Source organism: Podarcis melisellensis, assembly GCF_964234715.1.
Source record: "Podarcis melisellensis genome assembly, chromosome: 10".
In the NCBI taxonomy this organism is placed as follows: domain Eukaryota; kingdom Metazoa; phylum Chordata; class Lepidosauria; order Squamata; family Lacertidae; genus Podarcis; species Podarcis melisellensis.
In genome coordinates, this window is record NC_138542.1 from 70,315,080 (window position 1) to 70,334,048 (window position 18,969).

General features: G+C 45.5%; 1 protein-coding gene across 1 annotated transcript in view; it reads right to left on the minus strand.

The window, feature by feature from the left end:
- The window catches only part of FBH1 (F-box DNA helicase 1), a 37,568-nt gene that overhangs the window by 13,760 nt on the left and 4,839 nt on the right, over nt 1-18,969 (minus strand). The window contains exons 4-16 of the mRNA XM_081926852.1: nt 17,835-17,965; nt 16,565-16,703; nt 14,450-14,640; nt 11,243-11,356; nt 10,384-10,475; nt 8,912-9,080; nt 6,883-7,105; nt 6,295-6,382; nt 5,681-5,767; nt 3,823-3,959; nt 3,024-3,123; nt 2,152-2,276; nt 1,381-1,441 (exon numbers count right to left, since the gene is read on the minus strand). Coding sequence (XP_081782978.1) covers nt 1,381-1,441; nt 2,152-2,276; nt 3,024-3,123; nt 3,823-3,959; nt 5,681-5,767; nt 6,295-6,382; nt 6,883-7,105; nt 8,912-9,080; nt 10,384-10,475; nt 11,243-11,356; nt 14,450-14,640; nt 16,565-16,703; nt 17,835-17,965 — 1,657 coding nt within the window. The remainder of the gene's footprint in view (nt 1-1,380; nt 1,442-2,151; nt 2,277-3,023; nt 3,124-3,822; nt 3,960-5,680; nt 5,768-6,294; nt 6,383-6,882; nt 7,106-8,911; nt 9,081-10,383; nt 10,476-11,242; nt 11,357-14,449; nt 14,641-16,564; nt 16,704-17,834; nt 17,966-18,969) is intronic.

Consider the following 18,969-nt stretch of genomic DNA (forward strand, 5'->3'; position numbering starts at 1 on the left):
GGACAAAATGATGAAGAGAAAGCAAGGCTGCCAAGGAAAACGGGGTGTTCCTCCCAGCTGCCTTGAAGGAGGAAGAGGCCATTGGCCGGCTGGTGGGCAGTTCACACATAAATCAACCCATCAACTCTGCCAGCGAGTTTTTCCGCCTGAACTAGCAAATCCATTCATCATGCCTTGCACCTTTCGCTCGGCCCGTCTCTACGGATCCCAGTCCACACATTGCTCAATCCTGGATCTGCTCCCGTCTCGCCTCTGAACCTAGGCCCATCACAGTAAAATTCCCCATCTTGTCTGGATTATCATTAGATTCTGGACCTCCTTATCAAGAGTTTCCTGACCCAATGGCCTGGTTCGCACATGATGGCAAGCCATGGTTTGTTTAACAACCATGCATCGTAAGTTGTCCCACAGGTGATCCAACAAGCGGCTTGCTTCTTCAAAGTTTGGTTTGTTTTCCAGCAACGGGTGAGCGTCTGGGTAGAGTCATCAAGCAAGCCCTGGCTAAGGGTGTCGAGTTCACACGTAACACCAAGCCACTGTTAAAGCAAGCCGAAGTTTTCGAGCCCACAAGCCGCAGCTTCGTATAACGGTTTGTTGAGAGGAAACAAACCACAGTCAAGCAGGGTTCACACATAACACTAAGCTGTTGTTTAATAAACCATGGTTTTGCATGATGTGTGATTTGAATTAGGTGGCGCAAGCAGGGCTTGTGACAAAATGCTACAGTTTGAGACGCTTCTGTTCAGTGTTTGACAGTCAGCAAGCTGTGTCTACTTCCTTCCACTCCATTCCCAATCTCCTTTACTTTTCCATTCTCCCTCCTCAACAGCTTTCTGCAATCGCCAGTCTTCATTGGGGTTATTGTAGTTTTTGATTTGATTTCATTCCGGTGCTTCTGCAGACCCTGGGGCTCTCCCACAAACTCAATACAGTCGGACCTTGGAAGTCGAACGCAATCCATTCCAGAAATCCGTTTGACTTCCAAAACGTTTGAAAACCAAATCTCAGCTTCTGATTGGCTGCAGGAAGCTCCTGCAGCCAATCGGAAGCCCCGTCAGACGTTCAGGTTCCAAAAAGACGTTTGCAAACCGGAACAATCACTTCCGGGTTTGCAGCGTTCGGGAGCCAAAACGTACGAGTTCCAGGACATTCAACAACCAAGGTATGGCTGTACTTCCCTCTCATTTCCCAATGGCCCCATTTTGGCCACAGTCCTGTTGGCACTTGCCAGCCGAGTCCGCCATTATGAGCAGAAAATGGTCCACAGCTTCAAAATCCCGGAATGGTTTTGGAAGATTGCAAACGGCCCAGCTTTCCCCAGTTGAGGCAGAGACCCAGAAATGAAGCCCCAGGAGTATTTGCACCAGCCAAAGTACTTACATTCGGGATGGAGGAGCTTCCATATGTCATGGATCTTCTCGAGGCCAAAGGCTTTAAGCCCCTAACAAAAAATAAAAGGAAGGTGAATTGCACATAGACTCTGGGAGTGGACAGGACGTTGGACTTGGAGGGACCCTGCCAACAAAGGTCCGTATAGTTCAAGCTATGGTTTTCCCAGTAGTGATATATGGAAGTGGGAGCTGGACCATAAAGAAGGCTGATTGCCCAAGAATGGATGCTTTTGAATTCTGGTGCTGGAGGAGACTCTTGAGAGTCCCATGGACTGCAAGAAGACCAAACCTATCCATTCTTAGGGAAATCAGCCCTGAGAGCTCACTGGAAGGACAGATCCTGAAGCTGAGGCTCCAAGACTTTGGCCACCTCAGGAGAAGAGAAGACTCCCTGGAAAAGACCCTGATGTTGGGAAAGATGGAGGGCACAAGGAGAAGGGGACGGCAGAGGACGAGATGGCTGGTCAGTGTTCTCGAAGCTACCAGCATGAGTTTGACCAAACTGCGGGAGGCAGTGGAAGACAGGAGTGCCTGGTGTGCTCTGGTCCAGGGGGTCACGAAGAGTCGGACACGACTAAACGACTAAACAACAAGACCCCTAGATCCCATTTGCACTGAATGTTGAGTGGGTGGTTCAAGAACAGCCCTAGCCCATTAAAAATGTGATGTCTGCTCTCACCCCTGAAATCCAGGGCTCCAAGCAAAACCCCAAAACTTTTTCCGCCCCACCACCCAACCCTGTGTATAGCTAGTTCCATACCCCAAGGATGTGTATTTTATCCGGTGGTTCTCCATTCGTAAGTTTCACAGCATCCTCAAAGACGGTTTGGTTGCACCGAGACAAGCGAGTTACTTTCCCCGTCACATCAGTCCCGGTGATATTACCTGCCAAAAAGCGAAGCAAAGTATCTGTCGTAGACTGAGCTGAGAGAATCAGTGCTTCCCAGGGTGGATAAAAATCAATGATTATATATATATGGATTTTTAAAATTTAAATCAGATTTTTAAAATTTAAATTGGATTTTTAAAATAAAATGCTTTTGGAGGAAAAAATCTTTTTAAAGATAGTTTTCTATTTGTTACGTTATAGTCCAAAGGCTATTTATCAGGAAACAAGGATTTGTTTTAAGTTTTTCACGTGTGCTGAAACTCAGTATGTTTGTTCTTTTAATGAAAAAAAATGTAACCACAGCCGTTAACAAACATGGATACATATGCTACAGTGTTACTGTTTTAGTTAAATAAATTGTTTTAATTCTTATTAAGGAAATGATTATTTTTCTCCTTCCAATATAGTACAGCAGAAAAGTTGTCCAAATATAAACGGTTAACTCATTAAACCTCACAATAATTTCACAATTATCTGTCTATGTATTTCTAACAGTATAACCAAATCTGTAATTTCTGATATAAGTGTAAAAACTACTCTGAAAATTCATTATTCCAAAAATGAAACCTTCACTTGGTTGTAAATATTAAGATTATACCAGCAGGAATGTCTTTCTGTAAAAAATAATGGTTTAAATCAAGTCTTACTGACTAATGATTTAAATCGATTTGATTTAAATCAAACCCACCCTGGTGCTTCCTTAAAAAAATAAAAAAGGAATACGGCTGAGTTGAATGTCTCACCTTCCTGGCTGCCGCCGACCAACGTCTGTTTTCGAACTTTCTTGAGGACGTCCAGGAGAGTAGCGGCGACGTAAGCTATTTCGGAACCAAACCGAAAACTCTGCAGAAGCAAGCAAGCAAAGGGGAAACTGGAAAAGATGCTCAGGAACTGGGCCACCGTTCTCCTATCTGGTTTTGGGCTTCCAAGCTCCTTACTACTAGAGGTAGTCGTAGCGTATTTTTCCGTCTATAAGACGCCACCATGTATAAGACGCCCCCTGCTACTTTGGGGGACTCAGATTTAAGAAAATGTGGGGAAATGTCCCCACGTATAAGTAAAGGTAAAGGGACCCCTGACCGTTAGGTCCAGTCGTGACCGACTCTGGGGTTGTGGTGCTCATCTCACTTTATTGGCTGAGGGAGCCGGCGTACAGCTTCCGGGTCATGTGGCCAGCGTGACTAAGCCACTTCTGGTGAACCAGAGCAGTGCACAGAAACGCCGCTTACCTTCCCGCCGGAGCGGTACCTATTTATCTACTTGCGCTTTGAACTGCTAGGTTGGCAGGAGCAGGGACCGAGCAATGGGAGCTCACCCCGTTGCGGGGATTTGAACCGCCGACCTTCGGATCGGCAAGACCTAGGCTCTGTGGTTTAACCCACAGCGCCACCCGCGTCCCTGTCCCCGCGTATAAGACGCCCCCTAATTCGCATTTGTCGCCCTGCCCAGTTTCTGGAACTGCCCGCCACTGGAATGTGGGTTGCCCCAATGGGAATGCGGAATGAAGCACCTGGGCCCAAACGAAGTTTTGCGGAGGCTCACCTTTGTGAGGTAGAACATGTGGGTGTGAGACACTTCGGCCAGCGCATTGACCGCGCCGCGGAAGGAGTAAATCTGCTGGTGAGGGTCTCCTACCAAGATGGCGCCACACGACTGGGAGAGGACAATGTCCATGATAGCTGCAGGAAGAGGAATGGCGTATTCAGAAAGAGAATCAAAACTTCTCAACCGTACACTGAAAAACATATGTTTATGCAGGTCGTGGTGAATTTTTCACAGGGGAGAGAGGTACAGACGGGCAGAGGCACCTTTAATGATCTGAAGGCAGCCCTGTTTAGGGAAGTTTTTAATGATCAATGTTTTAATGTATTTTTACTCTTTTGTTGTATTTTTACTCCAAAGCCGCCCAGGAACATCCTCAATACCACACCTAAAAACTCATCGCTTCCACAAGTCTATCTTTCTAAATGTCAACCGCCATTAATATCTGAAACATAAAAAGGTAAAGGTAAAGGGACCCCTGATCGTTAGGTCCAGTCGTGACCAACTCTGGGGTTGCGGCGCTCATCTCGCTTTATTGGCCGAGGGAGCCAGCATACAGCTTCTGGGTCATGCGGCCAGCATGACTAAGCCGTTTCCCTTCCCACTGGAGCGGTACCTATTTATCTACTTGCACTTTGACGTGCTTTCTAACTGCTAGGTTGGCAGGAGCAGGGACCGAGCAACGGGAGCTCACCCCGTCACAGGGATTAGAACCGCCAACCTTCTGATCGGCAAATCCTAGGCTCTGTCGTTTAACCCACAGCGCCACCCGCGTCCCATCTGAAACACAGCAGAGGTTATATTTTCTGAGAATCCTCTGGAAAAACAATCTCTCAAAGGCCCTGTTGATGGCATTTTACCATTGTACTGTGGAGAGCGTATTAACTTATGGTCTGTGTGTGTGGTTTGGGAGCTGCACGGTCAGGGGAAAAACAATACTGTCCAGGGTTGTAAAGACTGCAGAGGGAATAATTGGGTGCACTCTTCCCACCTTGGATTAGCTTCCAGGTGCCATAAGAAAGCTGCAGAGATAGCGCAGGATAGTGCGCACCCCGGAAATGATCTCATTCAGCTTCTGCTGAATTTTCATCTGGTTATCAATCCATTTTTTCATACTCTTTTTAGAAGGTACAGTGTTCTAAAGACTAGGACTAGCCGCCTGAGAAACAGTTTCTATCCAAATGCGATTTTGGTTTTAAACACAGTGTAAGGAGTCTCTATGGGAGTATATTGTATTTAAAAATGGGGTATCAGAGTTTTTAGGGGGCTAACCAGGCTGCGATAGCAGGCTTGTTAGTTTCTGAATGTCTGATGTACCGGTAGATTTTCAATTTCGTTGTTCTATATGGGACAATGACAATGAAGATTATCGTATCGTCTGATTAAATCAAAATATGCACCCTGGGTCTCCGATGCTTATTGTTTAATGTTTAAGATTTGTTTTTTTGTGTTAAATATGTATTCAGTAGTTGACTTCCTTTGTAATGTTTGGTTTTGAAATCTTTAAGATAATATTTTAGTTTTCTGTTAATTATGTTGCTTTCACTGTATAGTCTATATTTGACTTTCTTCAGATGGTCTTATTGATTTTTTTGACGTTTTAATATTCTGTAAACCGCTCTGAGATTTTTTTAAAAAATATATAAAGCGGTATAGAAATGAAAATAATAATAAATAGTCTGGAAGCAAAGTCTTTTGCTGCAAAACGACAGATCCCTCCTGCCCTTTTAGCCAAGTGTTCGCCGTGACAAATCTGTCTACGTCGATTTTAAAGGAAGAGAACACTTCACCCCGTTTATGAGAGGGGGGGCTTGGAAAAAGTCAAACTCATTTCAGTGCAACCCAAATTATTACTCACCGGGGGTGCAGTCTTGGGCCTCATCGACGAAGATTGCATCATAGTGAGAAAGAGAAGGCTTTTGGAGCTGCCAGAGTTTCAAGTACCCTAGAAAGGAGGACACAACATTTGTCAAAAAATAATAATTCAGAGTGCAATATAACGCCATCTTTGGGTTTTTTTAAAGCCTATAGGTGTCTACACCTATAGCAGCAAAACCATGACTCATCAACACCACTTTGGGATTTCTACAAGCACCCAAAAGCTGAGATCCAGCTCTGAGGGCCTTCCGGCGGTTCCCTCCCTGTGAGAAGCGAAGTTACAGGGAACCAGACAGAGGGCCTTTTCGGTAGTGGCACCCTCCCTGTGGAATGCCCTCCTGTCAGAAGTCAAAGAGAAAAACAACTGACTTTTTGAAGACATCTGAAGGCAGTCCTGTTCAGGGAAGTTTTTAATATTTGATGTTTTATCGTGTTTTTAATATTCTGTTGGGAGCCGCCCAGAGTGACTGGGGAAACACAGCCAGATGGGTGGGGTATAATAATAATAATAATAATAATAATAATAATAATTTGCAGGCAGAAATCAAGGCAGGGAGCATGACCTTTCTCCCCAACCTCTGATCACCCACTTACCATCATGAGTCATCTTATAAGCAATCTCCCTGACGGGCCCCAGCTTTTTCATATTTTCCCATATTTGCTTTGCTTCGTTGACGATGATCTACAAGGCACAAGAAGTGGGGGGGGGGGGGGAATTGCCTGGGTTGATCAGGCTAAGAAGACGGAACAGAGGAATATGCCTTACAAACTGATTCAGACCCACTGCTCCATGCAGCTCAGTACTGCGTGCTCTGGCTGGCAGCAGATCTCCAGGGTTTGAGGTAGGCTTCTTTCTCAGTCCTACTTGAAGATGCTGGAGGTTGAACTTGCTCCCCACCCCTCACCCCTGCAAAGGGAGAGGAGAGAGGCTGGACCATCCCTCGAGGACACTTGACCTACCCACCCCAGACTTGTAAATGGCCTCGGTCCAGTATCCCTGAAGGAGCGTCTCCACCCCCATCGTTCTGCCTGGACACTGAGGTCCAGCTCCAAGGGCCTTCTGGCAGTTCCCTCACTGGGAGAAGTGAGGTTACAGGCAAGCCCCCTGCCCGCCCGCAACGCCTTCCTGCCCAAACCTGGAGCAATAAAGGAGCCGAGCTTCTCCTCATCACGAACACTCACTCGCTTTTCTGCTTCCTGGACAAGAACGATCTGCCCCTGGTTGTTCTTGCACCAGAGGGGCGTGTGTTCCATAGAGATGGATTCGTCGGCGGAGGCAAAGAACGCTGAGAGGGTCTCAATCACTGTCTTGGCTCTGATATACAACGACTGGCCCTCGCGGTTGCGGAGGACGAAGCTGACACAATAGGAGCTCAGCGAGCCAGCGTTGAGCTTCTTCTTGTAGCTGCACCGGGTTGGAAGTGGGGCAACGGGTGGGAGAGAGAGAGAAGGAAGAGACTTTACAACCGTGAAGTCCGAGGGCTCCTCGTTCAAGGGGACGCCCTCCATGTTAGGATTAGGATGTTCCGATCCACCTTAAAACAGATGTGTCACATGTCTGTTTACTTCCAGCACAGCCTGCTGGGAACTTCCGTTGTTTGCATGCTGTTTGCATGGACACGAAGGAAGCAGACATGTTTTTCCTTTGTCCTAATGCTGAATAAAATGCTTATAAATAGGTTTTACACAACCTCTATCTGCTTGTAAATAGGTTTTACACAACCTCTATCTGCCACTTCTGCTGCGAAGTTCTTATCTGAAGGGGCGTCTCCACCCCCATCGCTCTACCCGGACACTGAGGTCCAGCTCTGAGGGCCTTTTGGCAGTTCCCTCACTGCAAGAAGCCATGTTACAGGAAATCAGGCAGAGGGCCTTCTCGGTGGTGGCACCCATCCTGTGGAACGCCCTCCCACCAGATGTCAAAGAGAACAACAACTACCAGACTTTTAGAAAACATTTGAAGGCAGCCCTGTTTAGGGAAGCTTTTAATGTCTGATGTATTACGGTATTTTAATATTTTTTTGGAAGCTGCCCAGAGGGGCTGGAGTAACCAGAGCCCTGACTGGTTACTCACAAGCAACCACCACTGCCATCTGACAGCTGTAAAGCTTACTAGCCAGTATGGCTGTGTGCGGATCCAGAATTGGCCTCCACAGTCACTTACGGACTCATTGTTAAAATCGTGTTTACGGAAGAGAATCTTACTCGGCTATGAGTGATCGCCAAAGAAGAAGTTCTGCCCTCCACTGTCGGAGGCAGCAATGCTTCTGAAGACCAGTCGCTAGGAACCACAGGAGGAGAGAGGATTGCTCCTGTGCTCAGATGATACTAATAATAATAATAATAATAATAATAATAATAATAATTTATTATTTATACCCCGCCCATCTGGCTGGGTTTTCCCAGCCACTCTGGGCAGCTTCCAACAAAACACTAAAATACAATAACTTATTGAACATTAAAAGTTTCCCTAAACAGGGCTGCCTTCAGATGTCTTCTAAAAGTCTGGTAGTTGTTGTTCTCTTTGACATCTGGTGGGAGGGCGTTCCACAGGGCGGGCACCACCACTGAGAAGGCCCTCTGCTTGCTGCCTCCCCACATGCATCTGGTCGGTGACTGCAAGGCCAGGATGCTGGCCACTGATGGGCCATTGAGGCTGCTTCTTGTGTTCCTGTATTTCATAGAATCATGGAGTTGGAAGAGACCACAAGGGCCATCGAGTCCAACCCCCTGTCAAGCAGGAAACACCATCAGAGCACTCCTGACATATGGTTGTCAAGCCTCTGCTTAAAGACCTCCAAAGAAGGAGACTCCACCACACTCCTTGGCAGCAAATTCCACTGTCGAACAGCTCTTACTGTCAGGAAGTTCTTCCTAATGTTTAGGTGGAATCTTCTTTCTTGTAGTTTGGATCCATTGCTCCGTGTCCGCTTCTCTGGAGCAGCAGAAAACAACCTTTCTCCCTCCTCTATGTGACATCCTTTTATATATTTGAACATGGCTATCATATCACCCCTTAACCTCCTCTTCTCCAGGCTAAACATGCCCAGCTCCCTTAGCCGTTCCTCATAAGGCATCGTTTCCAGGCCTTTGACCATTTTGGTTGCCCTCCTCTGGACACGTTCCAGTTTGTCAGTGTCCTTCTTGAACTGTGGTGCCCAGAACTGTGGTGCCCAGAACTGGGCACATCCACGAGAAGTCTGCCACTTACTTCTTCCCGACTTCTGCGAAGGCCAAGGAGTGGACCGTCTTGCACGTCACGTTTGGGGGGAACCTCTGCGCAGCCTGATCCGCAATGGTCCTGTTGAACGCCAGGTACAGGAATCTGAGCTTGGACCATTTCTCAGCGTACCTGATCAGGGTGGAAGTCTTCCCTGTCCCTGAGGAGGAAACAGAAACTCTTTTCACAGTTCCAAAACTGTAGTGTAGATCATGGCTGGAGCAGCTACAACCCACCAAAAGCTGCTGGACGGCTGACCGCTGGCCACATGGACTGCGGTTGATGGGAGCCAGAAGTCCAACAAGACTTATTTAGATAAAGAGCTATGTTCTGATTAGTTACAGTGACGGAAATTGAAGCAATAACTGGCTGTACTCTGTCAATTCAGATGCATTATTATCACCCTTTTCATTACATATTTATTTATACCCTGACTTTTTCCCTGACGGGGACTCAAAGTATTCTATACGTTATAAAATACAGAATAAATATACAGTGGTACCTCAGGTTAAGTACTTAATTCGTTCCGGAGAGCCGTACTTAACCTGAAACTGTTCTTAACCTGAAGCACCACTTTAGCTAATGGGGCCTCCCGCTGCTGCCGCGCCGCCGGAGCACGATTTCTGTTCTCATCCTGAAGCAAAGTTCTTAACCCAAGGTAAAATTTCTGGGTTAGTGGAGTCTGTAACCTGAAGCGTATGTAACCTGAAGCGTATGTAACCTGAGGTGCCACTGTATATTCTATAACATATATAAACATTACTCTTCAGCCAGGCCTTTGGCTTATTAATATTCTACCACCTTTTAAATGTGTCTGTGGGAAGCGGGGCTGTTGGTTTGCGGTTTTCGTCTGAATAATTTACTTGTGCTTTTATCTTGTATTTTTATTCTGTGAACTGTCCTGAGATCATGTTATGAAGGGCAGCATAATAATAATAAAATAATGATGATGATGATATATGAATCTGGTCTACATATACTAAGTAAGTTTAGGGTGGCCTGAATAAACCAAGGAATTGTCACCAGAAAATGCCACAACCATCACCAAAGGGTAGGGAGAGTTCAAAAGGCGCCATGCGCCATCAAGCGGCCATTTTAAGGCCTGTACGTTTAAGGCCACAAAGTAGTATAAACACCGACAACTGGGAAACACTGGCCTGCGAGTGCTCCAATTGGAGAACAGCCTTTGCCAAAGGTGTCATGGGCTTTGAAGACACTTCAACTCAGGACGCAAGGGAGAAACGTGCTAAGAGGAAGCTACGTTTGGCAAACCCTCACCGTGATCAACTCCCGCCTGGAAACCTATGTCCCCACTGTGGAAGGACGTGTGGATCCAGAATTGGCCTCCACAGTCACTTACGGACTCACTGTTAAGACCGTACCCATGGAAGACAATCTTACTCGGCTACGAGGGATCGCCAAAGAAGAAGAAGATGATTCTGTGTCGACTTAAGACACCTTACCTGCAAAAGCGATGATTTTCATAACCTCCCCTGGTGCAATTGCGTGATTTAAGATATTCTGCTGTTCACAAGTGAGTCGTGTATCAGGGTTGCTGAAGAAAAGGAACAAAACCAACATGGATTAATGAAACGGCATGGAACACAAACCTAGACAGCATCTTAAAAAGCAGAGACATCACCTTGCTGACAAAGGTCCATATAGTTCAAGCTATGGTTTTCCCAGTAGTGATGTATGGAAGTGAGAGCTGGACCATAAAGAAGGCTGATCGGTGAAGAATGGATGCTTTTGAATTCTGGTGCTGGAGGAGACTCTTGAGAGTCCCATGGACTGCAAGATCAAATCTATCCATTCTGAAGGAAATCAGCCCTGAGTGCTCACTGGAAGGACAGATCCTGAAGCTGAGGCTCCAATAGTTTGGCACCTCATGAGAAGAGAAGACTCCCTGGAAAAGACCCTGATGTTGGGAAAGATGGAGGGCACAAGGAGAAGGGGACGACAGAGGACAAGATGGTCAGACAGTGTTCTCGAAGCTACGAACATGAGTTTGACCAAACTGCGGGAGGCAGTGGAAGACAGGAGCGCCTGGCGTGCTCTGGTCCAGGGGGTCACGAAGAGTCGGACACGACTAAACGACAACAACAGAACATGGCAATCAAATGAACCCCCGTTCTCCGAATCTGTGGCAGCCCCAACCTGACCCGCGAGGGAGAAAGCTGATACAGGAAATTTTCCTCCCTCTCTCATCACACCAGAACTCATCCAATGAACCTGAAACGTTGGAAGATTCAGGAGGGCTTGCAAGGCAAGCTGGCAACGGCCGCTGTTCATTTCAGCTTTCGACGTAACGATAGCAAGTACCTGCACTGAGGGCCTCTTTCGTATCCGGAGCTGCCCCATTCCGGCTCGACGAATGTGGTGCCGTTGTTAGAATTCTCCAGGAGATAGAGGCAGTAGAAAATGCTGTAGTGAAACCTACAAGGACGCGGAGAGAAGGAGTGTATGAATGGAAAGAGGTCCCTAATAGCATTAAGCGAGGATGGAAAAAACAAACCTAGATAAGAATATACAGATGTCAGCATGGGGGAAATCATGGAAGGGGGATTTGAGATTCACAATATGTCGTACATTAAAAGAAAATGTTGCAAAAATGATGTCTCACTGGTATTTAACCCCGAGTAAATTAACAAAAATGTATAGGACAAGTTCAAATATCTGCTGGAAATGTAAAGAAAAAGAAGGCACCTTTTGCCACCTGTGGTGGAACTGTAAAGTAATAAAAGAATTCTGGGAAATGATTAATAATCATAATCATAATAATTTATTATTTATACCGCGCCCATCTGGCTGGGTTTCCCCAGCCACTCTGGGCGGCTCCCAATCAAGTGCTAAAAAGAGTACAGCGTTAAATATTAAAAACTTCCCTGAACAGCGCTGCCTTCAGATGTCTTTTAAAGATAGGGTAGCTGCTTATTTCCTTCACATCTGAAGGGAGGGTGTTCCACAGGGCGGGCGCCACTACCAAGAAGACCATCTGTCTGGTTCCCTGTAACCTTAATTCTTGCAGGGAGGGAACTGCCAGAAGGCCCTTGGCCCGGGATCTCAGTGTCTGGGCTGAACGATGGGGGTGGAGACGCTCTTTCGGGTATACAGGACTGAGGCCGTTTAGGGCTTTCAAGGTCAGCACCAACACTTTGAATTGTGCTCAGCAAAGTACTGGGTGTTATGTGGTCCCGGCGGCCACTCCCAGTCACCAGTCTAGCTGCCACATTCTGGATTAATTGCAGTTTCTGGGTCACCTTCAAAGGTAGCCCCACGTAGAGAGCATTGCAGTAGTCTAAGCGGGAGAATGAATTGAATTTTTTGAAACATATACCGTATTTTTCGCTCTATAAGACGCACCCGACCATAAGACGCACCTAGTTTTAGAGGAGGAGAAGAAAAAAAATGTTCTCTCTCCCTCTGCTCAGCGCCGCTCTAGCAAAGCGGGAGGAGAAAGGGAAGGGGCTCCGTTTCTCCTCCTGCTTTGCTAAAGGGGCGCTGCGCAGCGAAGCGAAGCCAGGAGAGCAAGAGGGATCGGTGCGCACTGATCCCTCATGCTCTCCTGGCTTCAGTGAAAGCTTGAAAGCTGCGCAGCCTGCATTCGCTCCGTAAGACGCACACACATTTCCCCTTACTTTTCAGGAGGGGAAAAGTGCGTCTTATAGAGCGAAAAATACGGTATATATTGCATACCACTGCTTCATTTCTTAAAAATCAAAATCAAAGGGGTTCATTGCACAGAACACACAAAACCATACAAGAAAACCGTTCGGGGCGCCGACTTATAAAAAATATTGGGGGGGCCCATACCGGGGTCCTGCCCCAGGAAGTTTTCTAAATTTTAGATGAAAATTAGTGAGTTTTAAAGTTTTAAAAAAGTATTTTAGAGTCATATGATCAACATTAGAACCCCGAAAACTCGACTCTCTACAACTCCACACTCCGGGAAACTCAACAAGCCTGAAACACTTTTTGGCTATGAAAAAAGAAACAAAACATAAACACGCACGGTATTTTCGTAAAAAGCTAATTTAATTTACAGTAACAATTATGCTTATAGACTATTACAGAGCAGTGAATATATAGCTCTGAAAAGACTGAAATGATATTTAAATAAATCCTAAACTATCATTAAAAGAATAAAACATAAAATATTGCTGTCGCACGGTAATAGCACTTTGATTAATAAGTGAAATAGCTAATTTAAGCTTACTTTGAATAAGGCTGAGGGTTCATTAAATAAAAATAATATCTCAAAGTTAATGCTTTAATACAGTTAATAAAGTTAATACAGTATGCCTAATACTGTATGTAAATACTGTAATACTGTATGTAAATAACGGGCTTTAATTGGGTCTTACACCCTAAAAATATTTAAGTATTTGAAAATAACTAATACAGTACTATTGTAATATAGAAATACAGTACTAAACTAGTACTAATATTTCGAAACTGAAAATTTAACATTCTGTATGTATTTAATTCTCTATTTTATAAAGATTTTTAATATCTGACAGTGAGTTTGGAGTAGCCCAATGCAAAAATCCTGAGGATCCATGTGGATCCATGCTTTGTAACCACGTTTTTGCACCACTGTGACCCTAGGCAACAGTGGGTGCGTGATTTTTTTGGTGCAAGATGTAGCCATGGACATGCTATGTGATCTGATGGTGAATTTGGGGTGACCCAATGCAAAAATCCTGAGGATCCATGTGGATCCGTGCTTTGTCACCACGTTTTTAATGGGGAGGGAAGGAAAAACACAGAAGGGACAAGAAGCACAAGAGGGGTGTGCAGAGAAGCAGCTGGCTAAGAATGCGGGCGAGGAGTTTAACGGGGTGGGGGGGAGGAAAGGAAGGCAAAAGTCCCCCCTCCCAAGCCAGCCCTCTCTCTCTCTCTCCCACCTGGAGCCTGCACGCAGTGTGACTAGGAAAGAATTAGAAGGAAGGACTCGATCCTTTCCTTAACCCTCTGCTTGCCAGGAGGGCAGGGGATTCCCTGCTCTTTGTTGAGTTTGAGCAAACGCAGCAACAGAAGCGGGTGGGCAGTAAGACCCTGAGGAAAGCTTCTGCCTTCCCTCCGCCCGACTGCCCGATCTTATTTTTGCCTATTTTTGCCCCTGCGCTCCGGCGAGTCAGCTCCAGGGACCACACATTCGCTCAATAACACGCACAGAGCGAAATTTACGGTAATAATTTTCTTAAATTATTGGGGGGCAGAGCCCCCCCAAACGAATTTTTGAGGGGGCTCGGGCCCCCTCAGGCCCCATGGAGTCGGCGCCTATGAAACCGTTTTAAAGAGTTAAAGACAGGTATCAAATTAACCGCTGCGGAAGGTTATATCCTTAACTGCCTCTGCGCAGGCCTGGCGGAACAGAAAAATTTTCAGCTGGTGTTTAAAATTTGGCACAGAAGGAGTCAAGGCAAATGTGCGTCTGCGTTCAAGGATGCAACTTGGGTTTCGCCGCCGCTGGGACCCTTGACTGCCCTGCGCCCCTTTTAAGCCCCTGGGCCTTGGCAGACGTACCTGTTGCTGATGTGAATCTTTTTATCCCGCATGGCAAACAGCACAGTGGCCATGCAGTACAGAACTTCCATGACGTCCGCTAGCGAGAGGCTGGAGCTGGGTCTCCTAACGGAAGCCACCAGCTCCTGGACGTCAGAGACACCTCCAGAGATCAGCACAATAGTAGCAAATATGGCCCAAATGTACGGAGGCTGGAAAGGATATTTAAAAAACAATAATAATTAGGTTCATCGCAAAGGTTAAGTTTTATGTTTTATTATGTTTTTAGATGTGTTGGAAGCCGCCCAGAGTGGCTGGGGCAACCTGGTTAGATGGGCAGGGTACAAATAATTTAATGTTATTATTATCATTAGGCTTTAGAAATGCAATTTACCAGGCCTAGTTCCAACATGGAACCAGAGAACCATCTGTCAAAGGATAACAGAACTTGTCGCGCTTTTCAGGGTATAAGACTAGGGTTTTTTATTAAAAAATTAGGTTCAAAATTGTGGGTCGTCTTATACACGGATACAATCTCTCCCCATTTTCTCAATTTGGAGGCCACAAAAATAGGGGGCTTTTTATACATGGGGGCGTGCTATACAGGGAAAAATATGGTGGCCCAGGAATGTAATGCATTTTGAGCACTTGAACAGCATGAAACAACCAGGCAATTAATGGCAGCAGCAAGCAGGTGATTGGTGGCTGCAGCAAGGCCTGCTGGCGGTTGGCTGTGGCAATTGGGCAGGTGGTTGGCGGCTGTGGCGAGACCGGCAGCCAATCGGCGGCTGCGGCAAGGTGCGCGACCGGCAGTGGCTGTGGCAAGCGATCGGCAGTGGCGGGCAGGTGGGCGAGTGATTGGCGGAAGTGACCTCCCCCACCCCCCCAAAAAAGCATTATTATTATTATTATTATTATTATTATTATTATTATTATTATTATTATTATTTATTTGTACCCCGCTCATCTGGCTGGGTTTCCCCAGCCACTCTGGGCGGCTTCCAAGAAAGATTAAAAATACATTAAAATGTCACACATTAAAAACTTTCCTGAACAGGGCTGCCTTCAGATGTCTTCTAAATGTCAGGTAGTTGTTTTTCTCCTTGACACCTGGTGGGAGGGCGTTCCACAGGGCGGGTGCCACCACCAAGAAGGCCCTCTGGCTGGTTCCCTGTAGCTTTGCTTCTCGCAGCGAGGGAACCGCCAGAAGGCCCTCGGAGCTGGACCTCAGCGTCCGGGCAGAACGATGGGGGTGGAGACGCTCCTTCAGGTATACTGAACCGAGTCCGTTTAGGGCTTTAAACAACTTAATTTATTAATTTTGGGTTAAAAAAATAGGGGTCTTCTTATACATGGAAAAATACGGTAATTATGCAAAGCTGGTGAACCTAGTACAGCAACACCCGCTTTCCAACACGATAACTGTTTACACCAATGGCTCTGTCACCTTTTCCCAGTAGTGATATATGGAAGTGGGAGCTGGACCATAAAGAAGGCTGATCGCCGAAGAATGGATGCTTTTGAATTCTGGTGCTGGAGGAGACTCTTGAGAGTCCCATGGACTGCAAGAAGATCAAACCGATCCATTCTGAAGGAAATCAGCCCTGAGTGCTCACTGGAAGGACAGATCCTGAAGCTGAGGCTCCAATACCTTGGCCAACTCATGAGAAGAGAAGACTCCCTGGAAAAGACCCTGATGTTGGGAAAGATGGAGGGCACAAGGAGAAGGGGACGACAGAGGACGAGATGGTGGGACAGTGTTCTCGAAGAGACCAACATGAGTTTGATCAAACTGCGGGAGGCAGTGGAAGACAGGAGTGCCTGGCGTGCTCTGGTCCAGGGGGTCAAGAAGAGTCGGACACAACTAAACGACTAAACAACAGTCACCTTGCATGCTCAGTGTGTCACAAGCAACCCTTTTAATTGGGGTTCCAATGACCTCAAAGGCCCCTTAGTGATAGCCACAAATTAAATACACACACACGCACACAAATGGGGAAGAGGGCTGAGAGCTCTAGCGTCAGGGAACGGTCAGCCACCGGGCTCAACGGCCACATGCTGCCAGGTCCAGTGGGATCGCTGCCTTATCGAAGCAAAATATGCAGAGTGCAGATAGTATAAGCATGCCACACTTACTCCCGCGTTGGGGCTCGACAGCTCAGGCAGCCAGCTGGCAAGGCAGGCTTCGGCCTTGGAAAATAGAGAGTGGTTTGTCAAGCACTGTCGGATCGCTCTTGGGTCCCAGCAGCGACGGCTCTTCGCAGAAGCAACACATCTGAGTGGAAACAAAGCAAAAAAATAAATATGGTGTTAATGGAGCCCTCATACACCAGGTCAGGACTGTCTTCACAGGAAATGACATACAGTGGTACCTTGGTTCTCAAACGCCTTAGTTCCCAAATGCTGAAAACCCGGAAGAAAGTGTTCCGGTTTTCGAACTGTTTTTCGGGAGCTGAATGTCCAATGAGGCTGTCGGCTATCGTTTCCGGGGCGCCTGCACCAATCGGAAGTTGCGCCTTGGTTTTCAAACATTTCGGAAGTCAAACAGACTTCCAGAAGGGATTAAGTTTGGCACTTTTGTTTTTACTATTTATTTTGCGTTTTTGTTTTTGAGGCTGTTTCAGTTAAATTGTTTTTGTGACTGTATGGAACCCAGTTCAACTACAGATTGACTGATTATGTTACTGCAGAAATGGATAAAAGCCCCCCTTCTAAACAATGACTATCATCAGTGCAGGTAAGAATTTTATTTTTTAATTTTATTTTTTATCATCTAAAGTGGTACCTCGGGATGCGAACGGGATCCGTTCAAAAAAAAATCAGCTTTTTAAAATTTAAATCGGATTTTTAAAATAAAATTCTTTGGGAGGAAAAATCTTTCTAAAGATAGTTTTCCATTTAGGTTACATTATAGTCCATAGGCTATTCATTAGGAAATAAGGATTTTTTTAAAGTTTTTCAGGTGTGCCAAAACTCAGTCTAAGGATTTAAAAACAAAACAAAAAGGTTAACCACATCAGTTAACAAACGTGGATACATATGCTATAATGTTACTGCTTTAGTTAAATAAATTGTTATTAAGGAAACGGCTATTTTTCTCCTTCCAATAAAGTACAGCAGAAAAGTTGTTCAAATATAAACAGTGAACTTATTAAACCTCACCATAATTTCGTAATTATGTGTCTATGTATTTCTGATAGTATAACCAAATCAGTAATTTTCTGATAGAACTGTAAAAACTACTCTGAAAATTTAGTATTCCAAAAATGGAACCTGCATCTGGTTGTAAATGTTAAGATTATACCAGCAGGAGTTTTTCCGTAAAACAATAATAATGATGATGATTTAAATCTGAGTCTTACTGACTAATGATTTAAATCAAATCCACCCTGGAAGCATCACTCACCGTAAAAACCCCAGCGGAAAGTGGGTCTGCTTTGGGGTCAGGTCGTATCGTTGCAGGATTGCCTGCACAATCAGCTTGGCCTGGGCCTCGGACTTTAGATACTTGTAGTAGAGTTTTTTCCAAGGAACAAACTGCAGAAAACCAAAGCAATACATCAGCTCCTTTCTGGAAACCGAACAAAGTTTAATTTATGCATTCTTCCCTCCCAGAGGAGTAAAACAAGCAGTGTTAGGAACTCAGATATAGTGACCTCCCATCAGATATCAAGGCAATAAGCAACTATCTGACTTTTAAAAGATAACTGAAGGCAGCCCTGTCTAGGGAAGTTTTTAATGTTTAATGCTGTATTGTGTTTTTAATATTCAGTTGGGAGCCGCCCAGATGGGCAGGGTATAAATAATAAGATTTATTATTATTTACTATACTTTATATAAGCTAATCGTCAAATGGCACCTTAAACCTAGGTTGCGGTTGCCACAACAGACGGTATAGGTGCCTTTTTCTCCTCAGCAAAATTTCTTCTTCATTTCATTTCTGGACAGCTTTAGATTTCAAAGGGGAAAAAAGATCTCAAAGCGGTTTACAACACATTAAAACAATCCAGAATAAAACAAATGCAGGGGAAATATTTCACATCCTATTCTAAATGACATTTAGCTTTCCTACTTAATTGATAGAGCTACCCCATAGCAGAAGTTCTCTAGGAAGCCAGTGGGGTGTCGTAGTTAAGAGCGTCCTACTAGGACCTGGGAGATCAGGGTTCAAATCCCCACTCAGCTAGGAATACCGTATTTTTCACTCTATAACACGCGCCCGACCATAACACGCACGTAGTTTTTAGAGGAGGAAAATCCGTAGGCATGCCACCCGTAGGCATTTCCTCCATAAGACACACAGACATTTCCCCTTACTTTCTAGGAGGAAAAAAGTGAGTGTTATGGTGCAAAAAATACGGTATCTCTTAAGCCGTGGCTAAGCAAACTAAGGCCCGGGGGCCGGATCCAGCCCAATCGCCTTCTCAATCCCACCCGCAGATGGTCCGAGAATCAGCGTGTTTTTACATGAGTAGAATGTGTGCTTTTATTTAAAACGCATCTCTGGGTTATTTGTGGGGCATAGGAATTCGTTCGTATAT